We start from the raw sequence: 26,834 nt of genomic DNA on the forward strand, positions 1-26,834 counted from the left end.
GGTCTTGAAGCCACAGAGAGCACTCTGCAAAACTGTTGGTTCCAAATATGATGTGCTACGCAATGCCTAAGCCTCAAAATCACACCAGCTGTCTGGAAGCTCGTCCCGTTTACCCGTAGGCGAGGAGGCAGCTGATAGTTCTCCGGGTATATTCATGATCAAACTGTATATAAACTCCAGGATATCACCGATGCATGAAATACCATCAATCACGACAACTTTACCTTATTAAAGTACTACCAGATCATTCTTCAGTCAACATGCCTACTGCTACAGAATACTTTGGCATATCTGTCACCAATATTGGTCCTCTCACTACGACTTACACGCCTCCTCCAGCATGCACCAGGGCAACAACAGACCATCTCGTCTATGCTCTCGAGAGCTCCTTGATATACGGATTTGGTTCTCCTGACTGTGAGATTGACCCTTATGGAAAATGTCTTCCCTCTGGGGCTGCCATAGATTCCTTCATCAAAGAATACAGTCATCCAAAGTCTGGACAGGGCATCCACCCATTTCACTCTCCTGGTATTCACTGTCCTGAAGGTTGGACTACCGCTGGACTACTTGCACACAGTGATAAGACTGGCTCCGCGTTTAGGAGTGGTGTTTTTACCACCACGGCGACCGTGAACTCATCGCAGCCCCTTCAGATGGGTTCCGATGAATGGTGGCTCAAAGTCTTGGAGCCTTCCGAGACTCTAGCGTGGTGCTGCCCAAGGTATGTAGCCCTCTTATACAGCCTGCTCTACTGTACACTAACTCCATCGCTCGCAGCGGCTGGGACTCTCTCCCCTACGGATATTGCAGATCCTCCATTGCCCCTGCTCTTTCAGCCGGCTACAACAGCGCTTGTTATGAGGGATTTCCCGAGAGCGCCTTTGTCACTGTCCACACCGTCGAGGGTGAACGTGTTTCTGATACAGACGGGCTTATCTCTCTCCTTCCCTCTATAACATATACTACGGAGACGGTTGCGTTGACTGAGCAGTGGAGTGATCCTAGTCTTGTTGCTTCTATGGTTATTGCTAGACAGTTTCCTGCGATTGAGATGATCTACAAGTCTGAAGATGTCAAGGCTGCTAAGAATGGGTCCAAGGATGATGCTGATGATGATAAGGATGGGAAGGCTAAAGACAACGATAATGCTGCCTCGACTCTGTCAAAGGTCGGAGGGGTTGTCCCAGGGGTTGCATTGATGGTCGGGTTGCTGACTGGAGCCGGTCTGCTGATGCCTTGGTGAGGTAGATATCACGTTGGAGGGGGGTGGGGGGTTTATCTTGCAGTTTGAGCTCTATATGGGGAGTTGTGTAGGAGCCTGTCTTTCTTGAGGTAGTTTCTCACTTTGAGTGGCTACTCTAATGCTCACATATCACGTATCAAATTGAACAATGTGTTGTCTTAGACTACAGTCTGCAGACGTGACCTACTGTTTGACATACGAGTCACACGAAGGGACCCAATGATCCATAGGCTAAAGCCCAAATTATGGGTAGTCAAATATGGGAATGATGGACTTGTACTTGTGTCGTCACCTGTGTCTTTTGATGCGCTCAGATACAGGGTGTGAAGTTGTAATGCAATCCTGGGGAGGCATCCGATGATGAACACTGTGTACGGGAGCCCACGGGCATGTGTGCATAGGTAATCTCCAAGTGAGGCTCTTCAGACTAGTGTAATGGAAAAGGTCTCTCTCTTTCCGTATCAGTTATGGTGGTGTTTCTCCCTAGATAAGTCCCTGGGGTCCGTCTCAGTGCCCTCCACCTTGGGTCCCAATTGGTGTTGCAAAGACACTCGAGTTGCTTGTATCGGCTTGTCTACTCGTGAGATCTTCTGCTATCTCTTAGTTACAACCATATCTGGCTCTTTTTGACAGGATAGTCAATGTTATGTTGGTCCCTAGTAGTAGTGTACTTCAATCGCACCCAGGTCGTTGGAAGTGGCCGGCTTATGTCGCGAACCAAGCACGTTTAGTAGTTATTGATAGTGTCTTAATTTAATATCACCACTTATCCTGTCTCTTCAGGGGCCAGACAATTGCCTCTCGCCTCGCCGTCTTCAACAGCTGCAAATGCTTGGTGCCTCACTGCCCAGGCTCCCTGCGGTCGTGACGGGAAGGAGACAGCCTCGATCCTTTCCCCCTGGGCCAGCACATCCGCCAACCTGCCCACCCACGCTCCTTCCTTCTCGACGTCTTCGTGACCGACCATAAAACTTCGTCCCCTCAGTCCCCGGGTCTTCTCTTCTTCTTTTCTTCTTCATCATCACTCATATGTCTAGCCCAGTCTTGTGCTCCCAGCGCTCTCATGTACTTGCCCTTCTTGTACTGTCTTTTCATTCAGCGTCATCGTGTCTTGTTCACCACAGTCTTGTACCCTCGGCGTTCTCATGTATTTTCCCTTCTTGTACTTTTGTTCCTTTGCGCTCAGCGCTATCGCTTCATGTATTTTCCCTTCATGTATCCCCTTGAGACCCAGATTGTTGACCTCGGTCGATGATCATCACCGTCTCACACGCCCTTGATCGACGGACAGTCCATTCAATGGCTGCTACCGTACCTATCTATGGGCAAGAACAATTCAGGTTGTCCCGTCGGCATCGGTTGATCACGACAGCCATATATGCCGACAATGGTGACTGGCTAAATAGCCTGCTCATTTGGTGACATAGGGGCTTTCCGGCTCTTCCCCCCTCTGGATGTAACCCAGCTGAGACATTTCCCCGGAGATGTAGTGCGAAGTCCACTTCAATCGTGAACGTTGTATCCAATGTATGCCGCCATATCCAGGCTCAGTTAATTCCGTAGAATGTCCAAATGTGTTTGGTGAAACTGCATTGAAGACTGTCCATCATTGTCTGTGTACTAAATATTCCCCCAGTGCCAGTTTGGCATCGCTCTTGAATCTGTTGCGTGAAATTTTGATGAGTGACGTGCTTTCAGCGAAGAGTTGTAGAACTAGGAGACTTACACTGCCCATTCAACCTCTCGGTCTATAAGTCTGTTGAATGGTGCTGGTTAGCTGCAATATTCCTTCAACGTCGCCCACCGTCACTGGGCTGATCGAGTAGTCTCAGTCCTCTACGCCTGCTCATTCTGTGCGGCCCTTCGCGACATTGGATGAGGGGAGAGAGGAAGAAGCAGTGGGCTGGAAAGGCATGAACATATGCCTTCATTTGAGTGGATCCACTCCTCAAGACAACATTTCGTGATCTTCGTTCATCAGAGTTTATTTTACCACAGCCTATGTGAATGGGTCAATTTAAGTTTTAGTTTAAACTTGAGCCAAGTCTGTTGGCTGAGGGCATCTCCTACAAAGTTCTACAGAAACACTCACTCACAATGCAGGCATCTATTGAGGCGACTTTAAGAAATACAAACATGTTTTGTAATGAAAATGATGATTCTAATTCTCGGTAGAGAATACATGCTCTGAACCCAGTCTCAGAAGTGGACGGCAAGCTTCAACGTTGTCTCCAATCGCAGCCCCCGCCCTCACAAGCTCGACTCAGATTGAAGTTCATCACCACCAAAGCGGATCTTCAATTATAATTCACCGATCTGACCATTTACGCGCGTAAGAGGACAAGAGAATTGCTCGTCTAAATAATCGCAACGAATATGAAGCTGCCATGCTGAGTAGTCGGGGCCGTCAGCTTCCAAACGCCGGGCTTGGTAATTGAGGACAAGCAAACACATGACAATGTGTTGACGCGCGACATCTCTTCTTTATACATCCATTATCGGGCATCTAGTTTACAATTGCCTATAGTTCTTGTGTAATCCAAGTGCGGTTGGAGTGGGATCATAAGGTGCTCAAAAGTTGTGCTCTTCAATAAGGCTTCAGGAGAGGAGCCGTGCTTTTTGCCACATCCGTCAACCTTTCCCTCCCCATTGGGAGCCGAGTATATTCGACAACCGTTCTGTTCGAGCTGTCAAAAGACGTGACGATCGATAGCCTCCACAAGAAGCGTCACACATTCAACAAAAACACACAAGGTCTAAGGCGCAGTAGCTCAGGTATCATCACAACGACATTCATTATGTGGTGGTATATAAAAACGCCCTCGGCGTAACTCGTCATCCTCAATTTTTCACGCGTCCTCGCGCGCATCATGTGCACATTGATCCTACACACGAACAAGTCCCTCCTCTCACACTCAATGCAATCCAGCCTCCAGCTTTTTTGTTGGTCTCTCAGGCGCTGATCGTCGTAGACCCCAAAAGGTACTTTTGCCCGCCGGCAAAACCCAGTAAACATAAAACTCCGCAAGTAGATGGAATCAAGAAAGTTAAGAAAAAGGACACGATGGAATAGATGGTATCAGATTGGTTGCGGTTCGTAGTTAAGCTGGGGTTCAAGCTTAGCCGTGCAGACCGCAGGTACGCTCTCTCATCAGCTCACGTCTCTTCTTGTCCTTGGCTAAAATAGGGGTCAGCATTTGCTTGTACTTTGTGAGAGCGTGTAACTTACCTCCGTCAAAGACGAGGAACTCATGTAGACCGGAACCGACGGGCACCATGGGCAGGACAGGGACCTTCTTGTCGGTGACGACCTCCAGCAGAGCAGGGCCGTCAGTGTTGATAAGCCACTTCAGGGCATCGACAACGTCCTCGGGTTTAGAGACACGTCGGTTTTGGACGCGCATGGCCTCGGCGAGCTTGATGAAGTCGGGGTTGCTCTGGTGAGTATGGGCATATCGATCCTCATAGAAGATGTTCTGCCATTGTGTGACCATGCCCTGCTCCTCATTGTTAAGAACAATGACCTTGACGCCAATGTTGAACTGAGCAGCAGTGGAAAGCTCAGTCAGGGTCATGTTGAAGGAAGCGTCACCGTCGATGTCGATAACAAGAGCATCAGGCTGGGCAACCTTGGCACCAATGGCAGCAGGTAGACCGTATCCCATGGTGCCAAGACCACCAGAGGTGATCATGGATCTAGGGTGTCTCCATCGGAAGTGCTGAGCAGTCCACATTTGATGTTGACCGACACCAGTGGCAATGTAGGTCTTGTCCTTGCGGTCCGCAACAAGGTTGCTGAGCTCCTCAATCAGAGTCTGGGGCTTGATGAGACCGGAGCGCTCGGCACGCTCGTAGTCGGTCAGGGGCCATTTCTCCTTCCACTCGTTGATCTTGTTGAACCACTCCTTGCGGTCCTCCATGGTCTTGGACTCAACCAGAGGCAGGAGTTCCTTCAAGTTGGCGGCGACATCACCCTCGATGGCCTCAGTTGCTTGAACGACCTTGTTGATGTTCTTGGGCATAATCTCAAAGTGGACAATACCACCACGGCCCTCAGCAGCAGCGGCCTTGGCACCTGGGGCGAACTTAGCAATGCTTAGAGTAACACGGTCGTCGAATCGGGCACCGAGAGCGATGATAAGATCGGCTTCCTGCATGGCCATGTTGGCGTAAGCAGAACCGTGCATACCAAGCATGTGCAGGGACTTCTCGTCGAGTTCGTCGTAGGCACCTAGACCTTGAAGAGTAGTGGTAACGGGGATGGAGGACTTGTCAGCGAGCTCCTTGAGGATCTCGGGACCACCTTCAGAAAGAATGATACCCTGACCAGCATAAATGATGGGCTTCTTGGCCTTGTTGACGAGGTTGCCGACGCGCTGGAGGGCTCCCTCGAGCTGCTTCTTGGTCACATCCATAGCAGCGCGGGAAGCGGCACTAGGCAGAGAAGGCAGAGCAGTCTCGGTAGGGATAGCTCTCCGTAGGACACCGGCAGTGACATCCTTGGGAAGATCGACGAGGACGGGACCGGGGCGACCGCTGGTGGCGATCTCGAAAGCTTCGTTGATGCGTCGAGGAAGTTCGGCAACGTTCTTGACCATAACGTTCCACTTGGTGCATGCGCGAGAGATACCGACAACATCAGCCTCTTGGAAAGCATCACTGCCAATGGCAGTTGTCACGACCTGACCGGTGAAGACAACCATGGGTGTACCGTCAGACAGAGCATCCTGCATAGGTGTGATGACATTTGTAGCACCGGGACCAGATGTGACGAGAACAACACCGGGCTTGCCAGAAGCTCGGGCATAACCCTCAGCCATGTGGCCAGCACCTTGCTCGTGGCGAGGGAGGATAAAATCGAAGTGCTTTGAGTTGTAGATGGCATCGAAAACGGGGAGAATGGCACCGCCAGGGTATCCAACTATATTGAATCAGCATTATTTGCGGCATGTAAGACGGCGGACGTACAGATGTGTTTCACGCCATGTCGGAGCATCATCTCGTGGAAGATTTCACCACCAGTCTTTCCAATGAAACTGCCAATCGTTTGTCAGAATATGTCATCACATTGAGCTTGGAGGGTTGCATACGACTCATCCATGTCGTTTTTCCGGGGGTTGACCAGAGGCTGGACATTGTTCTGATTCTTCTCGACATTAAACCCTGGGCTAGGGATATCGCGTGCAGGTCTACAATTGTATGTATTAGCATTTGTTGTCTCCAATTACTTTTTGTAAAGCGCGCGCGTGGGAATTTTGCCCCAATGTCAGGTACCAGACGCGGGGCAACGCACAACCGCCACCAAAAGTGTCAACTTACGCAGCAGCAGTAGATTGATTCCTGGTACTGGCGACCTTCTTTGAAGTGTGAACGGAAGCAACGGCTGATGTGGTGGTGAAAGATCGGGCATTGGCGACGGCCCGGATGGCCTTTGCGGCCTGGCGAGTTCGGAGCATTGTGGAGGTGAAGAGCTCGGTGAGAGGAAGAGCAGTTAGAGAGGAGCCACGAGGCTCAAGAAGCGCAAGATGTTTGGAGGTCAAGAGTCGACGATCAATTGAAAACCTGGAGGGGAGGGACAGGGGAGAAAACTGATCGCGAGAGTGTTTGGAGGCGAGAAGAGAAAAAAAGTGTTTTGAGTTTCGCCCGCTAAAAAAGGCCAGAGAAACGAGGGCGAGCCCGGGGGAAAATATCACAGCGAGCACCTCAGCAATTGTTCATCGGAGGGCCGGTGGCCGGGGTGGGGCTAAGGTCAAGTGTGGGGTTGAAGATAGGTGACTCCCCTAGGTGGTGTCAAAAAGGTCTAAAACGCGAAGGCCAAATTTGTACTGCAATGTGGACTCCCATGTCAGATATATTTTGTCACCCTTATGCTCCCCCAGCCTAATCGAGGTGGGATTACGGTTACAGGGGCATCGTAGTTGTCCAGGCCTGATGGTGGCCTGCTAAGCCAATCAGGGTCTAGATGAATGGCCGATATCGCCACCTACTCAGACCCTCAGATTGGCTGGATTGGCTGCGAGAACGGCCTAGCTGGGCCTCTAGCAGCGTTAGCTGGACCAAGGGAACGCAAAATCGACTCAGTTTTGAACTATGGCAGCTATTCTGGCGTTGTATCTACCGTTTCTCAGACCATGACATTTGCCGACGTTGGAGGGCATTGACTCATTGCAACGGAAACAATCTGCTTACCATTATCTCCATCTCATCCTCAGACCCTGTAAGCTGTGTGTGACATTAGTGCTCTGACGTCGGGGAAGAGGTGAGCGGGGGGGACTTGGTCCTGCAGCTCCCTTAATCCTCCACTACCCTTTCCGCCTTAGCTTGAGATGGATCTGTGCATTCGGGGCCATTTTGACTCCCGATTTTTGCCTCTTGTTTCTGGCATGAAGGGATTCCCAGAATTGTACTTGACTAAGATAACATTTACAGTGTCCGGTTTACCTATTACTCAATGACTCTTAAGAAGCCCAAACTCAGTCAATTGTAATATTATTAACGCCGTGAATTGTTCCTGATGGCGGTGTTCATTTCGGATCTTGGCCGCTGCTGCCATGTGAAGATGGCACATCTCTTGGTCCTGTTTTCGGCGATGGCGAGGCCCATATTTTACAGCTTCCCCACAAACTCCAACCTCTTGATCTTGAATGAGGCTCATAACAACAAGATATCGTCGATCCCACCAAATCAACATCTCGACTGCTTTTTTTCCTCTCTCGTATTTTGGACTTCAGAGTGTAGCTTTTAGACATTGAAAGAAACCCTTGGTAGTCGGACATGTCAACGATAACTTAGGGAAGTAAAACTTGAGACCTCGATTCTAAGCGACGAAAATCATAAGCTTTTGAAAAGCCCAGGTGTTTCTTCGACTACCTAGTTACTTTGACCCCTAGATCCAGCATCTGAAGTTTTGTTGCTCTCCGAGGCATATCTCTTCTGATTAATATCACCGAGTTGGTTGACTTGGACAAGACGACAGTCCATAGAGCCTCAGGTGACAGATAGTCGAGAAAGAACAGTATTACCTTGTTAAGCCGCCCTCTTCGGGATGTAATTTCCCTTGAGATGTATGAAAAGTAGGGGATGGATTACTCGTCTTTCAGATGCCCAAGTCATGGTGATACCCTTCGTCATGAAATTTAATCCTACGCAAGCCTTGCCCGTATTAGACGACTTGAACTGAAGGAACCAAAAGCCAGAACAGTCCATTCAAAATGAGACTTCTGTTTTTTGCTTTTGGTCTGGGACTGGAGAATTTGGGCTGGTGGTGCTGTTAGCTTGGCCAGGTAATCAACTAAATCGAGTCCCATGACAATCAAAGCTCAAGAGGACCTCTTCCCTAATTCCTTCCCCTCATACTTGTGGTTTAAGCTATCTTGCACTTGAGAAATATCTCTTTTGGCCAAGACAGATATCGGGAGTTGCTGCATCTCGAGAATCTTGTGGCCAGCTTCAAGGTCGTGTGTAGGGCGTGAAACAAATCTCAGCAGTTTGCAACTGCCTACGTTCCTACTTTATAAACACTATGCAGTTGAACCATTGGCTCATTCATTTAACTTTACGATTCGACTACTTACGCCACCACTTAATAGGTCCAAGCCTCATCTGGAAGCTTATCATTTCGTCAAAGTTGATGACTCACCCATCTACAGCGTCCAGTAACCTATTTGTGAGAATACCAATCTCTGCGAGCGAAGATAAACATTTATCAAGCCAAGAAAACTATCTCGCAACCCTAATCATTAGCTAATGCAAGACTTGATCTCCTAGATCAGTTCCGAGTCTAGTGCATATGTCACAACAACTCAGTTGACGTTTATTGGTGCGAACCCCTCAATGATGTGGCTCGTCCATCATTATCACATATAATTCTGGAGACTTTCGGCAGACAGATCGTGTATGTTTACCCTTTATGGTTATCGGACCGTGTAGTTTTTCTGTTTGCGTCAGATGATGTGTGTAAGGCGTCGTCAACCCTGTCTCAAGTTTGAGATACAATGTTGGGCTTGGTATCAGACATTGAGCTATAAGAAGTTGTCTCCCCATTGAAATTCCTGGACCTCTCTGCGCATAACATTGTTTATATTATCTCACCTTCTCATTGTTTCTTTCGCTGCATCGATTGACTGGTTGCTGCCATCCTTGACATGTCTTCCCATAAGCCGCTGATCATCGACGTTGGTGCCCAGTCGCAAAATACGCCATCTTCGTTTGCTGAGAAGGAACGAGGAAACGCAACCTGGCACACTCTCTTGTCTTTACCAGGAACAAAAACTACTTCACTTACTGGAGGCATTGCGACATGTCCTCCTCAAGGAACTCTAGCACTGCATCGTCACAAGCAAGCAGAGCTCTACTACATTCTATCTGGGTCTGGAGAAGTTGAAGTCGAAGGAGAAAGATACCCAGTTTCCAAGAATAATCTTGTTTGGATACCAGGAGATGCAGAGCATGGAGTGTTCTGCAGCGACAACGAGCTGAGCTGGCTTTACGTTTTTCCCGAGGATAGCTTTGATAATGTTGTGTATCGATTCACTAGTGAGGTGAAGGAACTTGCTGGAAAGATCAAGTCCAAGCTATAGGAATACGTAGACATAGAGTTGGGTCTACTAGTATCAAGCCATGTATATATGAGATACAGTATTCAGCGAGTGCCAAGAAAAGACGTGCATTAGTTTATAAAAATAGCCGTATCAATCTCAACTAGTCCCCGCTGGACCAACAAATGACAGGGCGAGCCACTGAACGTCTGTTGGTTTCTTTGAGCAGGAGAAGTCGTTGAGATGTAGTTAAAAGACGGTCCGCGAGCTCCCTGCCATCACTTTTCAGCTTTCTTTCTCAAGTAAAAGGTCTCATAAAGTTTATCAACCCCGAAGTAACTCATACTCTGGCTCTTCTCCTCGAGCAGCTCAAACCCGTGCTTCAAGTAGAGACCCAGGGCTCGTCGACCCATGGCCACGATGATAACATCAAGGCCTAACTTCTTGGCTTCTTCGAGACCTGAGTTGACGAGTAAACTGGCTAGTCCTTTTTGTTGATGATCTGGATGAACGCAGAGGTAGTGTAATTCTATTGGGCGTCAGTTTGTACCAGGTCGATGGAACAGGCTCTTCATGGCTCTTACCCATGTCCCTTGCCTGTTTGTGCTTCTCTCTCCAACCGTCGATATGATCATCCAATTTATCGTTATCCTCACGTGGATTCCAGTCGGTTTCCGCATGACGCTTTGCAAAAACTTCCCTCTGCTCATCGCTTACATCCGGCGTTTGCGCTTCAAGCCAAGCGTCTTTGTGAGACTCGGGGAGGATCCACCGTGCGTACCCAACAATGTCTCCGGTTTGGAGATGAACTATCTTTTGATGCCTCCGGATTTCTCTGTTGGTGAGCAAGTTCTTGGGGCTTCGATCTGCGATACTCTGAATCAAGGATTCGCGAGTTCTGTTAGTCCATGATAATCTCCACCATGCTTCTTCAAAGAAGGCTGAGACCTGGCTCTGCGCAATGAGTAGGCCGTCCTCCACGCGGCATGGTGACTGAAGCTGATAGCCCGACATTGTTAGAGAACTTAAATTACGACAACGGGAGAAAGTTTGAATGTTAGATCAGTATTCAGAGGGCCACGTAGTCTCGGGAGAATTCAAAGACCTTTTGTCTAGTCCGATCCTGCAAGCCCTTGTCAATGGTGCAAGGGTGTACAGTGTTATCTCATTGGAGTTGGCGTTTATCCAACATGCTTCTAGGCCGTCAAGCCGATGCTACACCATACCAAGATCCTGTGAGAAAAGAGTGGCTTGAATAAGACAAATGCGAGTAAAGAGCCAGTACAGAAGCTCTAGAGCCTCAATCAAGAGAGTGTTATCTGCGGACAGCGTGGAAGGACCAAAAGAGGAAGCTGCAATGCTGCACGCACCTGCCGCAACTGCGAATAGAATCCAAATTATGGGGTGCATTCTTCCAACCAGTCAAATCCCGCGTGACGCAATTGGTTAGCGTGTCAGACTTTTACAAAACACTGAAATCTGAAAGTTACGAGTTCTTATTGCATTTGCCGTGGGTTGATGCTGCAGAATACATTGGTGGAGTACAGAGCACGTCGCCTAGACCAGAGGCGAACTTATCAGCTAAACTCCCTGTAAGATAATTAATTGGTCGGCGTGTCGGTTGAGTCCGCTTTTTGTTTTGCCTGTACGGAGTATGCCAATTCCACACTGTCCAGTACCTTACCTTAGGCAGAATGTATCACCCCCCACTGCGTATTAACTCCTGGTCACCAGCACCGTAATCAACAGCCTATCGTTAGCTTCCACAGTTTGGGTATTTGAATCTGAATACATGTATCTATTCTATATCTTTTCAACCTGGTCTCGAACACAGCTGATAAAAGCAGGACGATGCTGACCCAAATGACACTTCACTGGCTCAATTGCTGACACCCTGCGGCGTGAGCATCGGTATCCGAAGAATGGAAGGAGAGTGAAGTTGCCAATGGCAAATCTCTGCGCCTCGAATTTGTTTAACCTAAACAAAGTCCAAAGATGGGCAGTAAAACTATTCAGACATGTCCAGCCATCACAGCGACCTTATTAAAAAGAAACCGAACTTCCCACAAGAACTGGCGCCAAATCCATATGTTAATTTCTTGACCCCCACAATTTGCTCCTCACAAGGAAGAAGGCCATTGGGCTTGAAGTTGTTCCCACAAGTTCGCGAAGTCGTACTGTACTCGTTCTAGGTAGGAATCGAGCAGGGGCGGGCGTTTACTCTACAATCGAAACTGGTATCTTGGTAAGTTAGAGTCCATGAAATGTTGGGGCAAGCGTACCCTTGCTAGATTGAAAGAACAGAAATAGTTCAAAAGTGGCGTGCCTTGTAATGCTTTACAGCTGCCAAGTCGTCCCATTATTCGTTATGTAGCCAACTGCTTCCCAAAGGACGGGTAGAGCAGTGGTAGAGGAGTCATCAAAGGAGAGGCGAAGCCTCCAGCATGTGTTGGAACAGGGCGACCATCAAAGGAGAGGCGAAGCCTCCTGCCTGCATGTGCTTGAACAGGGTGAGAGACGGCGACCATCAAAGGAGAGGCGAAGCCTGCTACCTCAGGTACCCAGAAGAGCGAGAGGTTAACCGCCGCAGCGAAGACGAAGCGGCAAGGGGTGTGAAGCGGTAGTTCAACGGTGTCTTGGATTTGAGGCGAAGCGAAAGCGACCGTGAGATCGATGCTGGCTCTGCTCCCAGTCTTGAAACGAGAGAAAGCAGGCGGGCAACCTCGGCGGTGAGGCGACGCCTACTGTGACTGCAGAAGCAGTAAAAGAGAAAATGAAGAAGTGGCTATGAAGGAGGGAATCCGTGATTCGAAAGGAATGGCATAACGCTGGGCAATGCATCCGATTTTGAGAAGCAACACGCGGGTAGTTGCGTTGGTTCTCGCAGTATCGCTCGGTCATGAACGAAGCTGTCTATTGGAGGTCAGCTGGGGTAGTCTGCTTAACATCCAGGTACTAACCCTGTCCTAATGATGACATGGTCGTGGAGAGTCAATGGCTCTTTCGTCTATCTAAGGAGAGTGTCAGCTACATTCTGATGACTTACACCATCCAAAAAACGAGATCAACTTACCGAAGCACTGGGAGAAGTCTCTTGAAAGAAGTTTATGGCGATTCCTGGGAGATCTGAATGGGCTCTTTTGTCGTTCTTCATGCTCAAGTAGTCGTCTTTGGCGAAGGGTTTGCGACACAGCTCCCGGGGGAGCAATCAAAGGAGAGGCGAAGCCAAAGACACAAAATCTTCGCTCCAAAAAAAGAACGCCCCCCCAAAAAAACCACCACGACACGACACCGACACACCCTCTATGAAGAGGAAGAGGAGGAGAAGAGGCGAAGCCACCTCTTGCGCTTTCCAGCGCGAGGGGGAGGGGAGGAGGAAGGAGAGGAGGGGAGAGGGAGAGGAGGAAGAGAAGGAGAGGGAGGAGAGGAGGAGGGGGAGGGGGAGGAGGAGAATTCTGGCCAAGGGCCCGGAGCAATACGTTCCCCCTTGATGGGGGAGTCCTTCTCGGCGAAGGCAATCTCTTCTTCAGTCGCAGACCCTCCTGGAAGGCCGGACCGCTTGGGGGTCCGGAACCTATCCAGGAGGGCAAGAAGACCGGAAACGTCGGGCAGGCGAGCAGGCATGGTGATGGTGATGATGGTGGTGATGATGATGGTGTTGAGGACGAAAGAACGATAGAACTTGGACAGAAGCCATGGTGTACCTCAGGAGTCAATGCAATTCGCATTTTGTGGAAGGAGCAGTAAGAATGGGAAGGAACAGCCTGCGAGGGAAAGAGTCAGTTGAACGTCGTCAGTTGAGGAAGGAACAACGCTCAGGACCGAATTAGGAAAGAACGAGAAAGAGAGCCAGAACAATAGCAATATGGACCAAATCCTTTATATGGATCGTAAGATAGCTCAAATGAGTATTTAAAAGATATCTGGCATTCATATTCGTCTTGGAGAAGGTATATTTGCGGCCTTTTGATGTTACCTGCAAGTGGTCGATAATTATGGTGACAATAGGAGCTTACATGAGAGTCACTCAAGTCTCAAATTGTAGTGAAATAAATATGCAGGGCTACAATATAGCTAATATGTATACTACGGTTTCGCATATCCTGTTTCAAGTAACAATTGTGATGCTTTTACAAACTTCCACAGACTGACAACAGCTGCCCTGACTTACACGAAAGTAACTATCACATCACTCAGAACAATTTCCGCAATGACTTCCAAGGAGAGCGGGCACAGAGCAAAGTAATTAGAATGAACGATTGTCATAAATGACTGCTCCACCATTGTCCTGTTGATCTTCCCCTGCCAATAGTCACTATCTGACTTTGGCTCTTCGGTATTGAGAAGCCTCTAGCTATTGCAAGGGACTGAGTATTGATTAGTAGTTTATAGGTAGTCGGCAAGTGTCCCGATAGGCGCATGAGAATTGCCTCGGAAAACTCAAGTCAGGGCTAGTAGTTGTACATATATGTGTGCCATTGAGCAAAGGGTCTGCAATGGACCCATATAAACCAGATTTTTGCGCGTTTCTGTACTGTCAATATGATAGCATTCAATGCAACATCATTTTCTCTATGCGCATAGCCCTCATTCTGGTGAACATGTAATATCATTCTGTGAAAACTGACACGTGCTAGTTTTTAAGTCTCTTTCTCATGGCCCTTTGGGGTTGGATGTGTCGCGTATCAATTGAGACATCGTTGGAAGGATATCGACATGGGTCACTCCAGGCTAGATGAAGGATATTATTTCACTATAAGTACTCATCTATGAAAACTGGCGCGAGGCTGCCCGTTGTTGCAGAAAAATAGGATGTATGACAACATCAAATTGACAAGAGTGCTTACAGCACGTTAGGATGGCATTCAATGGCGCAAGACCTGGAGTCAAGGTGAAACTCTTTGACCAATATCTTCGGACTGGCACAATACTGCGAAATTAGCAGCAGTCATCCATGAGATATTTGGTTAACCCAAATAAATTTATATGGTTGCCAACTCATCCGTATCTTGCTACAATAGTTGTTAACGTGCATCATGTCGGGTTAGTCGATCTACCCGCACCGAAGCTTCGCATCAAGAGGCGTGGTCTACTTCATGCTCAATTGGCCAGCAAACATCTAAAGTTAGAATTGCATAACATTCCGTAATACATCCGATGCGCGCCAGTAGTCGCGAGGAACATATATCCGAGAAGACAAACCGCCACCCGATGGGCGTGCTTATATGCCCATTGGCCAGATCCAGCCCGAAGTTGTGTCAGAGGCTTGGCCACAGACTCTTTCTTATCTCATATAGGACATTTCGGCTACGCATATGCCAACTGCAACGGTGGGTATTGTGAGAGAAGTCAACAGGTACATGTTTATACTTCTTTAATTATCTTCGAAGCTGTCGTAATTTGAGTGGACAAAGCGTCCCTTTAACCGTCAGGTGGCCATGAGGTTGGGAGATACACTTCTTTGCCAGGCGGCCAGAACTGTGCAAAGACAACACATATGGTCAAGCTGGATATTACTAAATTATCTAATATAGATTAAACGCCTGACATGTCAATAGCTGACAGACGTAAATACATGCATGTTGCAATCCTCTGCCTATCTATACGAGTCTGATGATGAACATTTTTACTTTGCTACGAGGCGTTAGATGCAATAACAAGCACTAAGCAGAGGAAACTGTTCTTGAGCAATGGATTTCTCGTATTTCTAACATTAAGTTAAATACAGGAGGTATAAGAAAGGCGTATAGCAAAGCCCTTAATGTTGCCGTCCTGTGGTAGTCACTCAACATTAAATGGGCTGGATACACTCAGCTCAAAGGAATTCCCGAGTTAACTAAACACTTGGTAACGATTGGAATAAGCTAAAATGGTAATTAAGTTAAGCGGTAATGACAGTAAAGAATTAAAGAGTTCCATGACAAAATCCCATGGTGATGTCCTCCAGCGTCTTGCGTGCTAAAAGCAGGTAGAAAATAGCAATAATGAAAGACACAATTCAGAAAACAACACGACTGCCGTGTTCATCATCATCCTTTCCTCCAAATCATAGCGATAAAAAGCAACAAGTGCAGAAAAAGGTTCAGAAAAGCAAAAGCCCGTAATCAAGTCCGACACTGTCGGCTTCTTCAGAGTGCAGCCAGCAGCCAGCAGCCAACTCTGTTCGTCAATCAGTCCTGCTGATCTTCATGCTCCATGCCCTCGATATCAGGATCGAAGGGGGGCTCCACCATTGGACCGATCATTGAACCCATGTCTCGGGAAAGGTTTACCGCAATACCAAGTTCCTCCAGGCTCTCACCATGAACAAATAGATCCATGACGTCTTGCCCTGCTCTAGACCACGTGCAAGGGCGGTTCAGAGGTCGACAACACTGGCATGAGTCGTCAGTAGGATCATACTTGCAGGCAGTGGTCTATATAATATGTTAGTTTATGTTACTCGCGAGGAGCTGGTGAACTTACAGTCCGTTGTGAAAGGCACATATCGCACGACTTGCGGTTCTTGGTGAAAAATCCCTGCGGAGGTCGCGGTCCTATAATGGTATCGGGGTTTGATGCCCGGGGGAACAGTTCAAGCAGTCTCTGTTTGTTCTTTTCCATTGTGTTGTCCTCTGGCCACGGAATGACTCGCGGCGGAACCATCTCAACTACTTGCTTCTGCTCCAGATGGTTGTATCGAAGGAACTGGATACCCGTTGGCGAGACGTTATGCAACCATTCTGGACCTCCGGTATAGCTGGTCTTTTCCATGTCGCAAAGTATCATGAGGCCGGTGCGGTAGATGTGCAAAACGGGGTTGGTCTTGCTGATTGGTTGCCAGAGTCTGGATCTTTCAAGATAGTACTCCTTCCATTGCCTCTTCCCCTCAGGGAGCCACTGGATCTTGACAGCGACGGACCTGAGCTTTTCAAGCTCCGTATTGCGACCTACCTTGGGCGGGAGACGGACAAAGCGGAAAGGGTGTGTGAGATATTCGTCGCCACTTTTGCAGATCTCAACTACAAGATGGACTGACTGGCCGTTCACAAAACCGGCATCTTGAGCGACTTCCAGAGGGATACCGAGCTCCTTCCTACCGTGCCATCGGACGTGAGCTTTGTCTGGTTGCAGGAAGATTGTACGCCGGGTACGATACTTGTACATCTTAAGCTCCTCTTCGTACCACGAAACCCATGGCTGGTCAACCTTGGGGTGCCTCAGAACTGGGGTATTCCAGTTCAAGCCATAGGTGCGAGCCAGATTCCAGCCTGTCTCGGCAGATACATCTCGCATAATGCGAGAAAAGACTACGCATGCGTCGTAGTCAGTAGTATAGGCTCCGAGGAGCTCAGGATCGCGCGGTTTGAAGAGAGCCGCATACCAGCTTCGAAAAAGGCATACGAACGAGAATTCCGCAATGTCAAGGAAAAACGGAGGAACAGCGCTCTCTGTTTGTAAGAGGAGAGGTATCATCACCATCTTCTTGGCCTTTTTGGCAAGGCTGTAATGCGTGGAGTTCTTGGTACCCGCATCTCTGGTGTGTGCATCCTTGCGCTTTTGAAACTGAACAGTCTGTCCGACGTAAATGGCCGTTTGATAGGTTACGTTTCCAGACTTGCGGCCACCAAAGCCTTGATAGATGATGATATAAACTCCAGCTTCCTTAGGCCAAGACTTGGAGACTGGCTGCAAAGACATCAGTTGTTCAATAGCGAAATTGCCGGTGGCCATCATGTTACGAGCTTGCGGAGTGATACCTGATAGAACTGTTAGCTCAGGGCTGGAGGATTAGAATGAGGCAAAGTCTCAGACTAACACTTGTAGACTACGTCGGCGTATGCGCTCGTGGTATTGTTGAAGAGCACGCTCTGGCTCTGTTCATTCATGCCGGGAATCACTTCCTTGATGAGCGCTTGTTCGCTAATGATCTTACGCCAAAGACACCGAAGGGTCTTGTGCAGAACGTTGGCAGAATTATCGCTCTGAGGTCTTGCTGCGCTCTGTCCCAGATTACGGACCTCTGCGGGAAGTTCGATGGGTAAGTCTTCGACCCGGATTGCGCCCTTCTTCAGAATCCTGAGAGGTACCCAACCTAACATAATTAGAAACAGTAGTTCACATAGAAATAAGATGGTGACGTTACCTCTGAGGTGTGTGTCTCCAGTAGGAAGATGGATGTAGCCATAACCCTGGTTGGTGTGGTAGGCCCAGACATTGTCACCTTTCTTGACCTTCAGAGATGGAGTGAGTCCACGAGGAAGTGTTGCTCTGAGAGCAACGGGATCCCAGTCTTCAGACACCTCACAGGCATAAACATCCCTAGGAGGGGCGGAGCTTGAGCCTTGCGAAGCCATGTCGACAATGTCGGTGGGTCGTAGAGTAGGTAGGTATGAAAGATTGAGTGATGAAAGGATGGTCAACGAAGTTCAATTCAAGGACAGTTGATCAACAGAAGAGAAGATGTTGGTCGATGATGAGAGAGAAAAGAAGAAAGGAGATGAGGGAGGGAAGGCTGGAATTTATAGCCTGAGAAGCGATATGGGTTTGCTACATCGTTGGGCTTAGAGTCACTGTGAGTAAGGCAACATCGTGAGTGAATCACTGTTGTTTTGCTTGTACAATAGATGGTCACAAACACTGTTGACCATTATCTAGGCAGAGTCGTGAGTGAATCAATGTTGTCTTGTTTGTAGAGTAGGTGGTAACAAACGGTTACTGGCCATTGGCTATGAATCATCGGGATTCAATCACTGCTAAGTCGTCATTAGAGTATTTGGTAGCACACATCTCCAAACAATGGTGAGAATCATCACTTGGTGGTTGCGGCTGAATATTTGTGAGTCCCTGACAAACGTCACGCAAACGGCTTGAGCTCGCTTGTAGCGGACCCTCATGGGAAGCATTGGAAGAAAGTCCGATGAGGAAACTATCTATAGTAGCCTCAGCTGTGAGGACGTTCCTTGTACGCATAAAGGTTGAATTATCATCAAGGTGGTAAGTGAGGCTATGAAATAAACATATATGCCGAGGCAAGCCTTTGCAATGCCAATATCTAGTCTATATTCAGCCTCTGCAGGAATCAAATGGATCAGAGCCGAATTCAAGAAAATTATTAATGGGTATCAGCGATAGAACTGTTCCAGACGTGCTTTAGCTTGCCTCTTGGCGATTAGTGTCACTCCTTGTCCACTGCACACAAGCCAATGTTCAGAGATGGACCGATGCGCAGCTCGGGAGTACTTGCCAAACATAAAGTTAATTGCTGAATGGCAATCAATTAAGTTGAGTCGCTTGAGCAATGAAGGGCCGAAGTGTTTGACAAACGGCATGGTAAGCGACACTGTGTCTCAACGAAATAATCGCCCGGCTTGCGTACGCATTACACTGAGCTGTACCACCAAGCACAGTTTGAAGGCCAAGCGAAGATAAGCAAGCATCAACGGTAACCATCTCAAGCTGCGTGATATGTCGTTGTCGGGTGACTCATGCGCAGTAACGTTGAGTGCATCATGGCTTGCCCCTTTGTACTAGAGTACATGGCGAATGTGTTTAATTTTGTACCCCTTATGTTTATAACAGAGTTACTCCCCGTTTAGTTCTGAATACAAGACCATGTTTCATGAGCCTGATTGGCCGCTATTCAAATGTTTGTTTGGTCAGATGTCACACCCAAGGATAAGTTTAGTCCCAGGACAAAAATAGGTTCTCATAAAATACAATTTGCAGCTCGTCTTCCAACAATTCAAGCATCCCGCGTGACGCAATTGGTTAGCGTGTCAGACTTTTAATCTGAAAGTTAGGGGTTCGAGTCCCCTCGCAGGAGTTTCTTTTTTTGCCAATTTTAAATCTTCATTTGAGTCTCTAAGTCGAGAGGAATCGATTGCAATAGTTTTCGTGTTGATCTGGTGCGTTTTGATGGAGTTGCAAGGGCTTGAAGTTTGGAGAACATAGATCACAGGTCTGCGCTTGGATCCACTTACTGATTTTGGGTCACGCGATTTCCCCAACACTTTGAGGAATAGGGTTATGCTAATAAATGGGATTAGGTATATTTTCACTTAGAGAAAGTGTATATTTGTTTTTCCTGGCCTCTAAAGATGTTTCTTAGAGCTGGTGATAATAAAATAGAGCAGCTGGCATATAGATGATCCAATGTTCTTATACCCGACACCTATCCACAGAGTCTTAATTAAAGTTTGAAGGCGCTTATAGTGGGAGTCCTAAGCGTAAATCACTTTATATCTACAGTGTTTCACTTTAATAAAGAGATCGCCTAAATCGTAGCCAAGCTCATGTTATATTCACAAGTTGTCGCAGACAGATCCAAGGCCGCCATACATTTTCGGGCCGGCTTTCTGTTCCGGCGCCGGGGATCCACTTCGCTTCTTACCCGGCACACAAGATCGATTTGAGATATCAAGAACTCATATCGTGGAATCAGCCGTGTCAGGAGCCCCCATTAAAGTGCTCGGGAATTCCGCTTATGCTCCATGGTCCTCGAAAAATAAAAGGTGCCAACCGGGGATTTCACAGCCAAAAACAGCCCGGCTCTAGTTTTGCCCATCAACCAACAGTCGAAAACTCTGGACAAAGAGAGTGCAAAAAAGAGATGCTTCATAGCAGCTACTGGTTTCGATCCAGTGACCTCCGGGTTATGAGCCCGGCTGGGATATGTTAGTACTCTGTTGTTGAGTCATATAGTGGAGAAGAAACATACCGCGCTTCCACTGCGCCAAGCTGCTTTGCTTGAGCTTTGCTGGTGAAAGGCTGCGTTTTGAACCAGTATAAGTAGGCACCCCATTCACGTGAACTCAGTCCCAGGAACAAACACAGCACGCTTTCATGCCAGACTTTGTTGTTTATTGGGTTATTCTACCATAGGTCATGCCTCTAGCAGACTGTGAAACGTTCTGCCTGTCTCTGCATCGTGATCGACATTGCATGGATGGCCTCTTGCCTTGGTGTTCCTATCCACAGCATCCCTCAACGACGACGGCTGTGTAACTCGGTCACCAATTCTCCAAAATGATCCCATTTGACATGGAACTCCGTCTTTGCATTTTGCTCGAAGGCTCGAGTCTACTGTCACTCAACCTTGGCTCTTCGCACTTTGGATGCTTCAAGGCGTACTGCGAATACCATTCACCCGTGACCTCCCTTTCATTCTATCTGAATTCTGTATATTTTCAGACCTTTTAACCAATCTGTAGACTGCTTTTTGCTCATATCGCAGCCCCTAGGGTCGTCAGAGGCTTCTTATCTCGCTCCCACCACCACCCGTTGGACGTCAAGGGTCGCGATGCCAATCAGCCAGTCCGAACAGCACAACGAAAGGCGACATCTCCCACAGAATATTGCACTGCATTTTTACCACATTCTTATTTTCCCATAGATACAGCCTGTGATTCATCACCAGAGTTCATGGTCACGAACGCTGTCCCTCTGCTGAGCCACGCCTTGTGCCTGCTGTGACTCACAAACAAAACCGTAATTCTGCCACCTTACAGCCCCTCAAGAAAAGAAAGACTTTGGGTTGACGAAATCCACTGGGACTTCTTTCCTTTGTCACTGATCTGTGACTTTACTGTTAATTGCCCTGTTATTTTCACAATGCTCCCGCCTCGCTAATATACCTTGACCCTGGCAACTGTCACTCGGCCAGTATATCACCATTTCTCATACAAAGTTTATTCTCAAGATACCTGTGGGTTTTTAAACCTCAACTTCTTCCTCTGGGGGTATCATCTTCTTTATCGGCGCAGTTTTGGCCTTCCATCATCTTCACGGGAACTTCGGGAGATTCATGGGACGATGAAACTTTCTGACATCAAGCTAGCATACTGGACATAACTCATCTAAAGTCCCACTAAGTCTATACTAAACTTACCTAAGTCTTTTCACCCCTTAGGATAGAGGTCTCAAGTTTTCTTGCCTATCGTAGAGGAGCATCATGCTGTCAGTCACTTCAGGAGGCGATCACCATATGTGAGTAGATAACATGTAGGCTGACACCAAACTCCAGGTCATTAAGTTCTGGCCTGTATCAGACTTCCCATTCGTTATTTCGCGCGGAATGTCCTATACCATAAGCACCTTGGACTAAGATACGGCCGAGATCTGCCTCCCATGTCGAGGGTGCTCCGTTGTGGGAAGCGGCATCAAGTGTTGCTTCAGCCGCTTTGTTCTAATCACAATTTTATGTATAGAGCCTATCTGTTGAGACTGTTACATGGAAATGGACAGCTGTCCATCATAATTCTCAGTTCAGTTATCCCGGGACACGCATGCCATTAACAGTGGTGTGATTTAACATCAAGGCATGATTGCAACATCGAATCGACACAGTACATGAGTTTCAGCGAGGCACAAGCACGGCCATACACTCAAGTACAGATAGCAAGATATTGTTTGGTTGTGTGGCCAGTCAATACAGCCCAAGACTTCACTCATGCGAACGACACAAAAGATATTCTCCAAGATTCTATTAATTCATATATCTTGCTGACATGCTTCCTTCCCTATCTATTCATATGTATCCCGCCAGAGCAAATATCCTCAATTGCTTGCTGGCCTCACACAAGGGTATCTGCCAATCCCGGTATAGTAATCCACGCATAAAACCGCCCGAAAGATGCAATATTCAACAGAGAGAAAGCAAAAACATGCTGCAGTTAAACAATTCTGTGCCCTATGCAGCGTTCCATGACTTTGGTTTCCCGTCTCATCTCATTCCATCCTTCTTCAACACCGTGGTATCTCAAAGCAAACAAATGACTAACAATGACACTCAAGAAAAGACAAAAAAAGGAAATAGGTATGTGGTTGTCCTGGTATATCCAGGACAGACAAAAAGGAAATGTGCAGCAAGAGAAAGTTCGTCAGATAGTGGAGGATGGGTATCCTGTCGTTATGTTCCTCGTCCTCCTCTTTAGGGGTGATTATTAGTACAGATATATGGTAATGCAGAGCTTGAGAAAAAGAGAATAAATGAAATCATGATGCTCAAAGAATGCTTTTCCGTTCCGAGATTAAAAACGCCTTATAGTCTCATGTCCCCGTCATCCAAGTAAAATGTCGTGGGTGAGCCGAACTGTTGCTGTTGAGCCTGAGGCATAAAGCCAGGGTTTGATGTGTACCCTTGTTGGGGGTGGCCCATTCGCATTGGCAGTTCGTAACCCGCAGGCATAGACGTGGGAATCATCTCGGCATACATGGCTGGCACAGGAGGGACAGCCTCGTGCTCGGAAGCAGGGCTTCCATACACGCTTGTCTTCTTCTTAGGACGCAAGTTCTCGAGGCTTAGTCTCTTGCCCCAAGATCCAGGTCGCTTTGAAGGAATAGGTGTAGCTGGGCGAGCAGCTACAGGTTGTTGGGGAGGCATGTAGACGTTGGACATGACAGTGTCTTGTTGGGGGAAGTGCTGTTGCATGCCAGTCATGTCCCATTGTTGCTGAGGAAGCTCTTGACCAGGCAGGATGTAGGTCATGGAAGCATCAGCAAAGGTGTTCATCTGGTCAGGAGCAAACTTGGGTGCGTCCACTGGCCAGACATGCTCGTTGGGAATGGGGAACGGTGTTCCAGGATGAGGGCCAGCAGTGAGATCATCGTGAACCATAGGCTCAGGAAGACCGTCCATTGGTGTCGTGGGTCGGGTCTCCTGCTTGATGCGGCGGGCAGGGAACGAAGGTGCCTCCGGTGTTTGAGGAGCCTGCTTCGTCACAGTGACCATGGGTGTGTTGGTCTCACTGGTCTCGGCCGTCGTGGATTGAGCACCATCGGCATGGCCAACTGTGTCCATCAAGCATTGAGATCGGAAGGGCAGAGAGAACTGCAAGTCAATTTCGCTTGGTGGTGGTGTAGTAGGACTGGTGAAAGGCGATGTGCCCAGGATGAAAGCAAGACGCACAAGTGTCGAGATATCCTCACCGAGATGACGGGCCTCAAGCATACGCTTGAGATCACCGGAGGAGCGAGGGCGCCATGTGAGTTGCATTCTCTTCTCCTTGGGCCAGATGCAAGTCTTGAAGACAGACTTGACCTTGGACTGACGCATGAGATTGTGCACTTGAACCTTGTACTCCCAGTTGTTCACATCAAAGCCATCCTCAAAGTGCTTAGCGATATGCTCAAAGTACTTGTCGCGGCTAGATGAAGCCTGGTCGTTGGACGAAGCCTCAAAGACACGGTCCTTGCAGCTAGCAAATCCACAACCAAAGACAACCTGAGGGCACAGCTCGGTCTTTGCAGTGCTGTTAGGGAGAGCGTCCATACGGTGTGTCTCCTTGGCGTGAGTGCTGTAGGCCCGCTCAGTAGCGAAAGAGAGATGGCAGCCCTTGGTCTTGCAAAGCCAAGTCACATCAGCACCGTGGAAGTTGTAAAGATGCTTCTTGAAATCACTTTTCCTGCCGAAACCAACGGGGTTGTTGTCCAAGAAGCACATGGGGCACTGATATTTCTTAGAGGTTGGTGTGACATGCCGGGGCGACGGGTGAGAGGTGACATCGCATGAAGGGATGGGTGACTGCATGAGATTGGGCGAGTCGAGCCATGTGCGATCGGCAACTTTACCGATCTCACCTTCGTGAATCGAGGGAACGTCGCCTGCGTTATCCTGCCATGTTGATTGGGTTCGAATCGAGGCCGCATCGGATCGTGCATGAGAGGCCTCAGAACTGCTCCATGCTAGTGAGGGAGCGCTGGTGTTGCTGAGGAGTGTCGATGCTGAAAAGGTAGAGGCTCGGGCTGTTAATTGTTAGCAGGGCTTACATTGAATTGTGTGGAAATCACTCACATCCAGCACCCAGACCGCTTAGAGCGCATACGAGACTTGAGACGCCGTAGCGACGGGTAAGCCCCAAGAGGATCTGCTGGTCCTCTTCGGACAGAGGCCTCACTTGGTCCTCTTGAACTGGAAAGGGAAACATGTTCATGTTGTGATTGAAGAGTGCTCGAGGCTCGGTCGACAGTGCGATAACGCGCACTCAGCGCTTGAGTGACTTATCAACAATGACTCGAACAAAAGAACAATGGTTCGTGTCGAGGTCGATGTCAGCAATAGAAAACAGTCGCCGACGATGTGACTATCATCAAGTTTGAGTCGGCGAGGTCGAGTCCACAGTCGAGTTTGCGAGGCGTCGTGAAGGCCTGGCGATACCAAGGAGCGTCGATAAGGTGAGTTAACGTCCGGCGATAATAGATCAGCAAACACGGTTCGAGAAAGTCGAGTCGTGTGAGTGAATGCGAAACGAGGGGAAATCGACAGCCCGCGACGATTAGTGTTTGGTAGTCTAGTCGTTGAGTCGTAAACTGAGAACGCTGTGGAATGTGATGCGATAGTTGCAAGTCTGTGGGTGGGTATGTATGTATGTGATTAAAGCAGAGAAGAGCAGAGCAGATCAATTAGTGTAAGAGTGAAGAATAGACGACGAGACGAGACACGACGAGACACGCAAGGGTCCTTGTTTGAAGATGGGGAGCCAGACATAAAAGTATGGGTAGGCCAGGTAATAGAGAGGGTCAGTCAGTCAATCAGTCAATGTCAGTCAGAGGGGAAGAGGGAGAATAGAGCAGATGAGGTGTAGGCAGTAGGAGGGCAGGGGAGAGAGACTAGAGAGAGACAGAGGCAGAGACAGGACAGAAGAGGGAAAGTCCTTCTAGAAGCTTTCTTCGAATCCCTGGACTTGGGTGAGACATTGTAACGGGCTTGCCGGAGTGATCGCTCACAGTCGACCCACGCTTGGCTTATCCATGTCCTGGCTAGTCTGAGGGCTAGTGACTCCGTCAACCAGGGGGTTCCCTGTTCATCACCAAGGCCGTTTCAGGAACGTCATTCGCTCAGAGATACTCTGTTTTTGCATCAGACGGAGAATCAAGTGACGTGCCTGTCGATGATGTACTTTTTTGGAGTTTCACATGAGATGGGATCAACAGGGACCCAGTGATGCTCTTTTGACACAATACCCAATACTGTACATCGTATGCTTTGCACTTAACTATACTCACAACGGTGGCTTTTAAGCCATTCAGGCGTGCCTTACTAAATACTCGATAGCCCGATTAACTTGTTCCTCGCTCTTTTTGGGTGTGCTAAAGTGACCACTGCCCTAGACTAGTATAGTAAGGTCTGTTATGGTCAGGCTGGGTAGCAACGGGGCTACCAAGTCGAGTCCGACTGAATTGCGACACCATGGATGATGGATCCCATTAAAAAATTCGGCTGGAGCTCCCGATAACTCATCTCATCTCTGCAGTGAATCTTAAAGTGCAGTGTCTGCTGTGCTGTACCCAAAAATAATAAGGGCCTGCGCCAGCAAATTACGTACTTTTGTTCCCGGGCGTGAGATATTATTACATTATTACGTAGACGGGCATGACACGACCTGCTGAAACAGTTCTGCCGTCTTTCTAGAAGAAGTTGCATGCAAGAGAGATTACATGACATTTGCTTTTCAGCGCGATACAACATTGAATACGGAGTATTAATGGAGGGTTGATGATTTCATGGTGGGCTCCTTTTTCTTGTCTTGTCCTGTGCTTTGAGGTCAGTGAGTTCATCACATCGACAACCTGATGAACCCTGCTCTTCCTCGCTTCGGGTTCGTTTGTTTCTCGAGTCCTTGGAGAGTCCAAGTGCCGTTCAAAACCGTTGACACCTACGGAGTAGACTATGACCAGAAGTTGTACGTAACCGAATGAAACCCAACTCTAGCACTTGATCACGCACAAAGTTTAGTTAGTCAGAACAACTCTATCGCTACCAATCCCCTAACGAGCATAAAACGTGGCTTCCGAGTATCGGTCACCCTCTCCACTCGACTCTTCAGAGAAGACCAAGACAAAGCCAAGACCCCGTAATAGTAAAGCGCATCAGCAATAACGCGGGCCAGCAGACGACCCTGTTTCAGCGGGAAATGACGATGGGCCAATCTCTGGCGTCTGCTGCGAAAGACGGCGTCTGAATGGCCTGCCGAGACTTTACGGTGCGGAGTCTGGAGGGTTGCCTTTTGATCGTATTGGCCTGGGCATGGGGGTCATGACACGAGCCTGGTCAGTGTCTAAGCCACTTTGGA

General features: G+C 48.3%; 8 protein-coding genes and 2 non-coding genes across 12 annotated transcripts; 3 read left to right on the plus strand and 7 right to left on the minus strand.

The window, feature by feature from the left end:
* The first annotated feature begins 140 nt into the window (after window positions 1-140).
* Window positions 141-1,776, plus strand: FOIG_04095 (uncharacterized protein). Its single transcript, XM_031202180.1, has 2 exons — window positions 141-724; window positions 781-1,776. Exons 1-2 carry the CDS (start codon window positions 195-197, stop codon window positions 1,244-1,246), a joined length of 996 nt encoding a protein of 331 aa, XP_031067627.1. The 5' UTR covers window positions 141-194; the 3' UTR covers window positions 1,247-1,776.
* Window positions 1,777-2,012: 236 nt separating this feature from the next.
* FOIG_04096 (uncharacterized protein) lies at window positions 2,013-3,635 on the minus strand (the record flags this gene model as incomplete). The annotated part of the gene is made up of 3 exons (XM_031202181.1): window positions 2,013-2,256; window positions 2,973-3,002; window positions 3,559-3,635. The coding sequence occupies 3 exons, from the start codon at window positions 3,633-3,635 to the stop codon at window positions 2,013-2,015; spliced, it is 351 nt and encodes a 116-aa protein (XP_031067628.1).
* Window positions 3,636-4,005: 370 nt separating this feature from the next.
* FOIG_04097 (acetolactate synthase I/II/III large subunit) lies at window positions 4,006-6,956 on the minus strand. Its single transcript, XM_031202182.1, has 5 exons — window positions 6,566-6,956; window positions 6,337-6,435; window positions 6,215-6,282; window positions 4,476-6,167; window positions 4,006-4,424 (listed from the first exon to the last, which is right to left on the minus strand). Exons 1-5 carry the CDS (start codon window positions 6,700-6,702, stop codon window positions 4,366-4,368), a joined length of 2,055 nt encoding a protein of 684 aa, XP_031067629.1. The 5' UTR covers window positions 6,703-6,956; the 3' UTR covers window positions 4,006-4,365.
* Window positions 6,957-9,390: 2,434 nt separating this feature from the next.
* FOIG_04098 (uncharacterized protein) lies at window positions 9,391-9,825 on the plus strand (the record flags this gene model as incomplete). The annotated part of the gene is made up of 1 exon (XM_031202183.1): window positions 9,391-9,825. One exon carries the CDS (start codon window positions 9,391-9,393, stop codon window positions 9,823-9,825), a length of 435 nt encoding a protein of 144 aa, XP_031067630.1.
* On the minus strand, window positions 9,742-11,144 carry FOIG_04099 (uncharacterized protein). Its single transcript, XM_031202184.1, has 2 exons — window positions 10,368-11,144; window positions 9,742-10,312 (listed from the first exon to the last, which is right to left on the minus strand). Exons 1-2 carry the CDS (start codon window positions 10,795-10,797, stop codon window positions 10,062-10,064), a joined length of 681 nt encoding a protein of 226 aa, XP_031067631.1. The 5' UTR covers window positions 10,798-11,144; the 3' UTR covers window positions 9,742-10,061.
* A 1,942-nt stretch (window positions 11,145-13,086) lies between these two features.
* Window positions 13,087-13,407, minus strand: FOIG_04100 (uncharacterized protein; the record flags this gene model as incomplete). The annotated part of the gene is made up of 1 exon (XM_031202185.1): window positions 13,087-13,407. The coding sequence occupies one exon, from the start codon at window positions 13,405-13,407 to the stop codon at window positions 13,087-13,089; it is 321 nt and encodes a 106-aa protein (XP_031067632.1).
* A 2,546-nt stretch (window positions 13,408-15,953) lies between these two features.
* On the minus strand, window positions 15,954-18,119 carry FOIG_04101 (uncharacterized protein; the record flags this gene model as incomplete). Its single annotated transcript, XM_031202186.1, has 4 exons — window positions 15,954-16,199; window positions 16,249-17,522; window positions 17,582-17,857; window positions 17,909-18,119. The coding sequence occupies 4 exons, from the start codon at window positions 18,117-18,119 to the stop codon at window positions 15,954-15,956; spliced, it is 2,007 nt and encodes a 668-aa protein (XP_031067633.1).
* A 1,395-nt stretch (window positions 18,120-19,514) lies between these two features.
* Window positions 19,515-19,588, plus strand: FOIG_04102. Its single transcript has one exon. It is a non-coding gene; the product is annotated as a tRNA-Lys (tRNA).
* Window positions 19,589-20,382: 794 nt separating this feature from the next.
* On the minus strand, window positions 20,383-20,507 carry FOIG_04103. The gene has a single exon. It is a non-coding gene; the product is annotated as a tRNA-Lys (tRNA).
* Window positions 20,508-22,217: 1,710 nt separating this feature from the next.
* Window positions 22,218-25,441, minus strand: FOIG_04104 (uncharacterized protein). 3 transcript variants are annotated; one of them, XM_031202187.1, is made up of 2 exons: window positions 24,557-25,441; window positions 22,218-24,507 (listed from the first exon to the last, which is right to left on the minus strand). In XM_031202187.1, exons 1-2 carry the CDS (start codon window positions 24,693-24,695, stop codon window positions 22,805-22,807), a joined length of 1,842 nt encoding a protein of 613 aa, XP_031067634.1. In that variant the 5' UTR covers window positions 24,696-25,441; the 3' UTR covers window positions 22,218-22,804. The 3 variants fall into 3 exon arrangements, with proteins under 3 accessions (XP_031067634.1, XP_031067635.1, XP_031067636.1); XM_031202188.1 differs by having other exon boundaries at window positions 22,233-24,501; window positions 24,557-25,437; XM_031202189.1 differs by having other exon boundaries at window positions 22,233-24,486; window positions 24,557-25,389.
* Window positions 25,442-26,834: the final 1,393 nt, after the last annotated feature.

Source organism: Fusarium odoratissimum (genome assembly GCF_000260195.1).
Source record: "Fusarium odoratissimum NRRL 54006 unplaced genomic scaffold supercont1.5, whole genome shotgun sequence".
NCBI lineage: Eukaryota > Fungi > Ascomycota > Sordariomycetes > Hypocreales > Nectriaceae > Fusarium > Fusarium odoratissimum.

What these genes read in the sequence shown, in the direction of transcription:
- FOIG_04099 (XM_031202184.1), bottom strand. Translation starts at nt 10,797, where the DNA reads ATGTCGGGCTATCAGCTTCAGTCACCATGCCGCGTGGAGGACGGCCTA. An exon ending in CAAACAGGCAAGGGACATGG is followed by an intron (nt 10,313 to 10,367) that starts GTAAGAGCCATG and finishes GACGCCCAATAG; the next exon opens with AATTACACTACCTCTGCGTT.
- FOIG_04097 (XM_031202182.1), bottom strand. Translation starts at nt 6,702, where the DNA reads ATGCTCCGAACTCGCCAGGCCGCAAAGGCCATCCGGGCCGTCGCCAAT. An exon ending in AAAAACGACATGGATGAGTC is followed by an intron (nt 6,283 to 6,336) that starts GTATGCAACCCT and finishes AACGATTGGCAG; the next exon opens with TTTCATTGGAAAGACTGGTG. An exon ending in GTTCCTCGTCTTTGACGGAG is followed by an intron (nt 4,425 to 4,475) that starts GTAAGTTACACG and finishes CCCCTATTTTAG; the next exon opens with CCAAGGACAAGAAGAGACGT.
- FOIG_04104 (XM_031202187.1), bottom strand. Translation starts at nt 24,695, where the DNA reads ATGAACATGTTTCCCTTTCCAGTTCAAGAGGACCAAGTGAGGCCTCTG. An exon ending in AAGCGGTCTGGGTGCTGGAT is followed by an intron (nt 24,508 to 24,556) that starts GTGAGTGATTTC and finishes AACAATTAACAG; the next exon opens with CCCGAGCCTCTACCTTTTCA.
- FOIG_04095 (XM_031202180.1), top strand. Translation starts at nt 195, where the DNA reads ATGAAATACCATCAATCACGACAACTTTACCTTATTAAAGTACTACCA. An exon ending in CTAGCGTGGTGCTGCCCAAG is followed by an intron (nt 725 to 780) that starts GTATGTAGCCCT and finishes CATCGCTCGCAG; the next exon opens with CGGCTGGGACTCTCTCCCCT.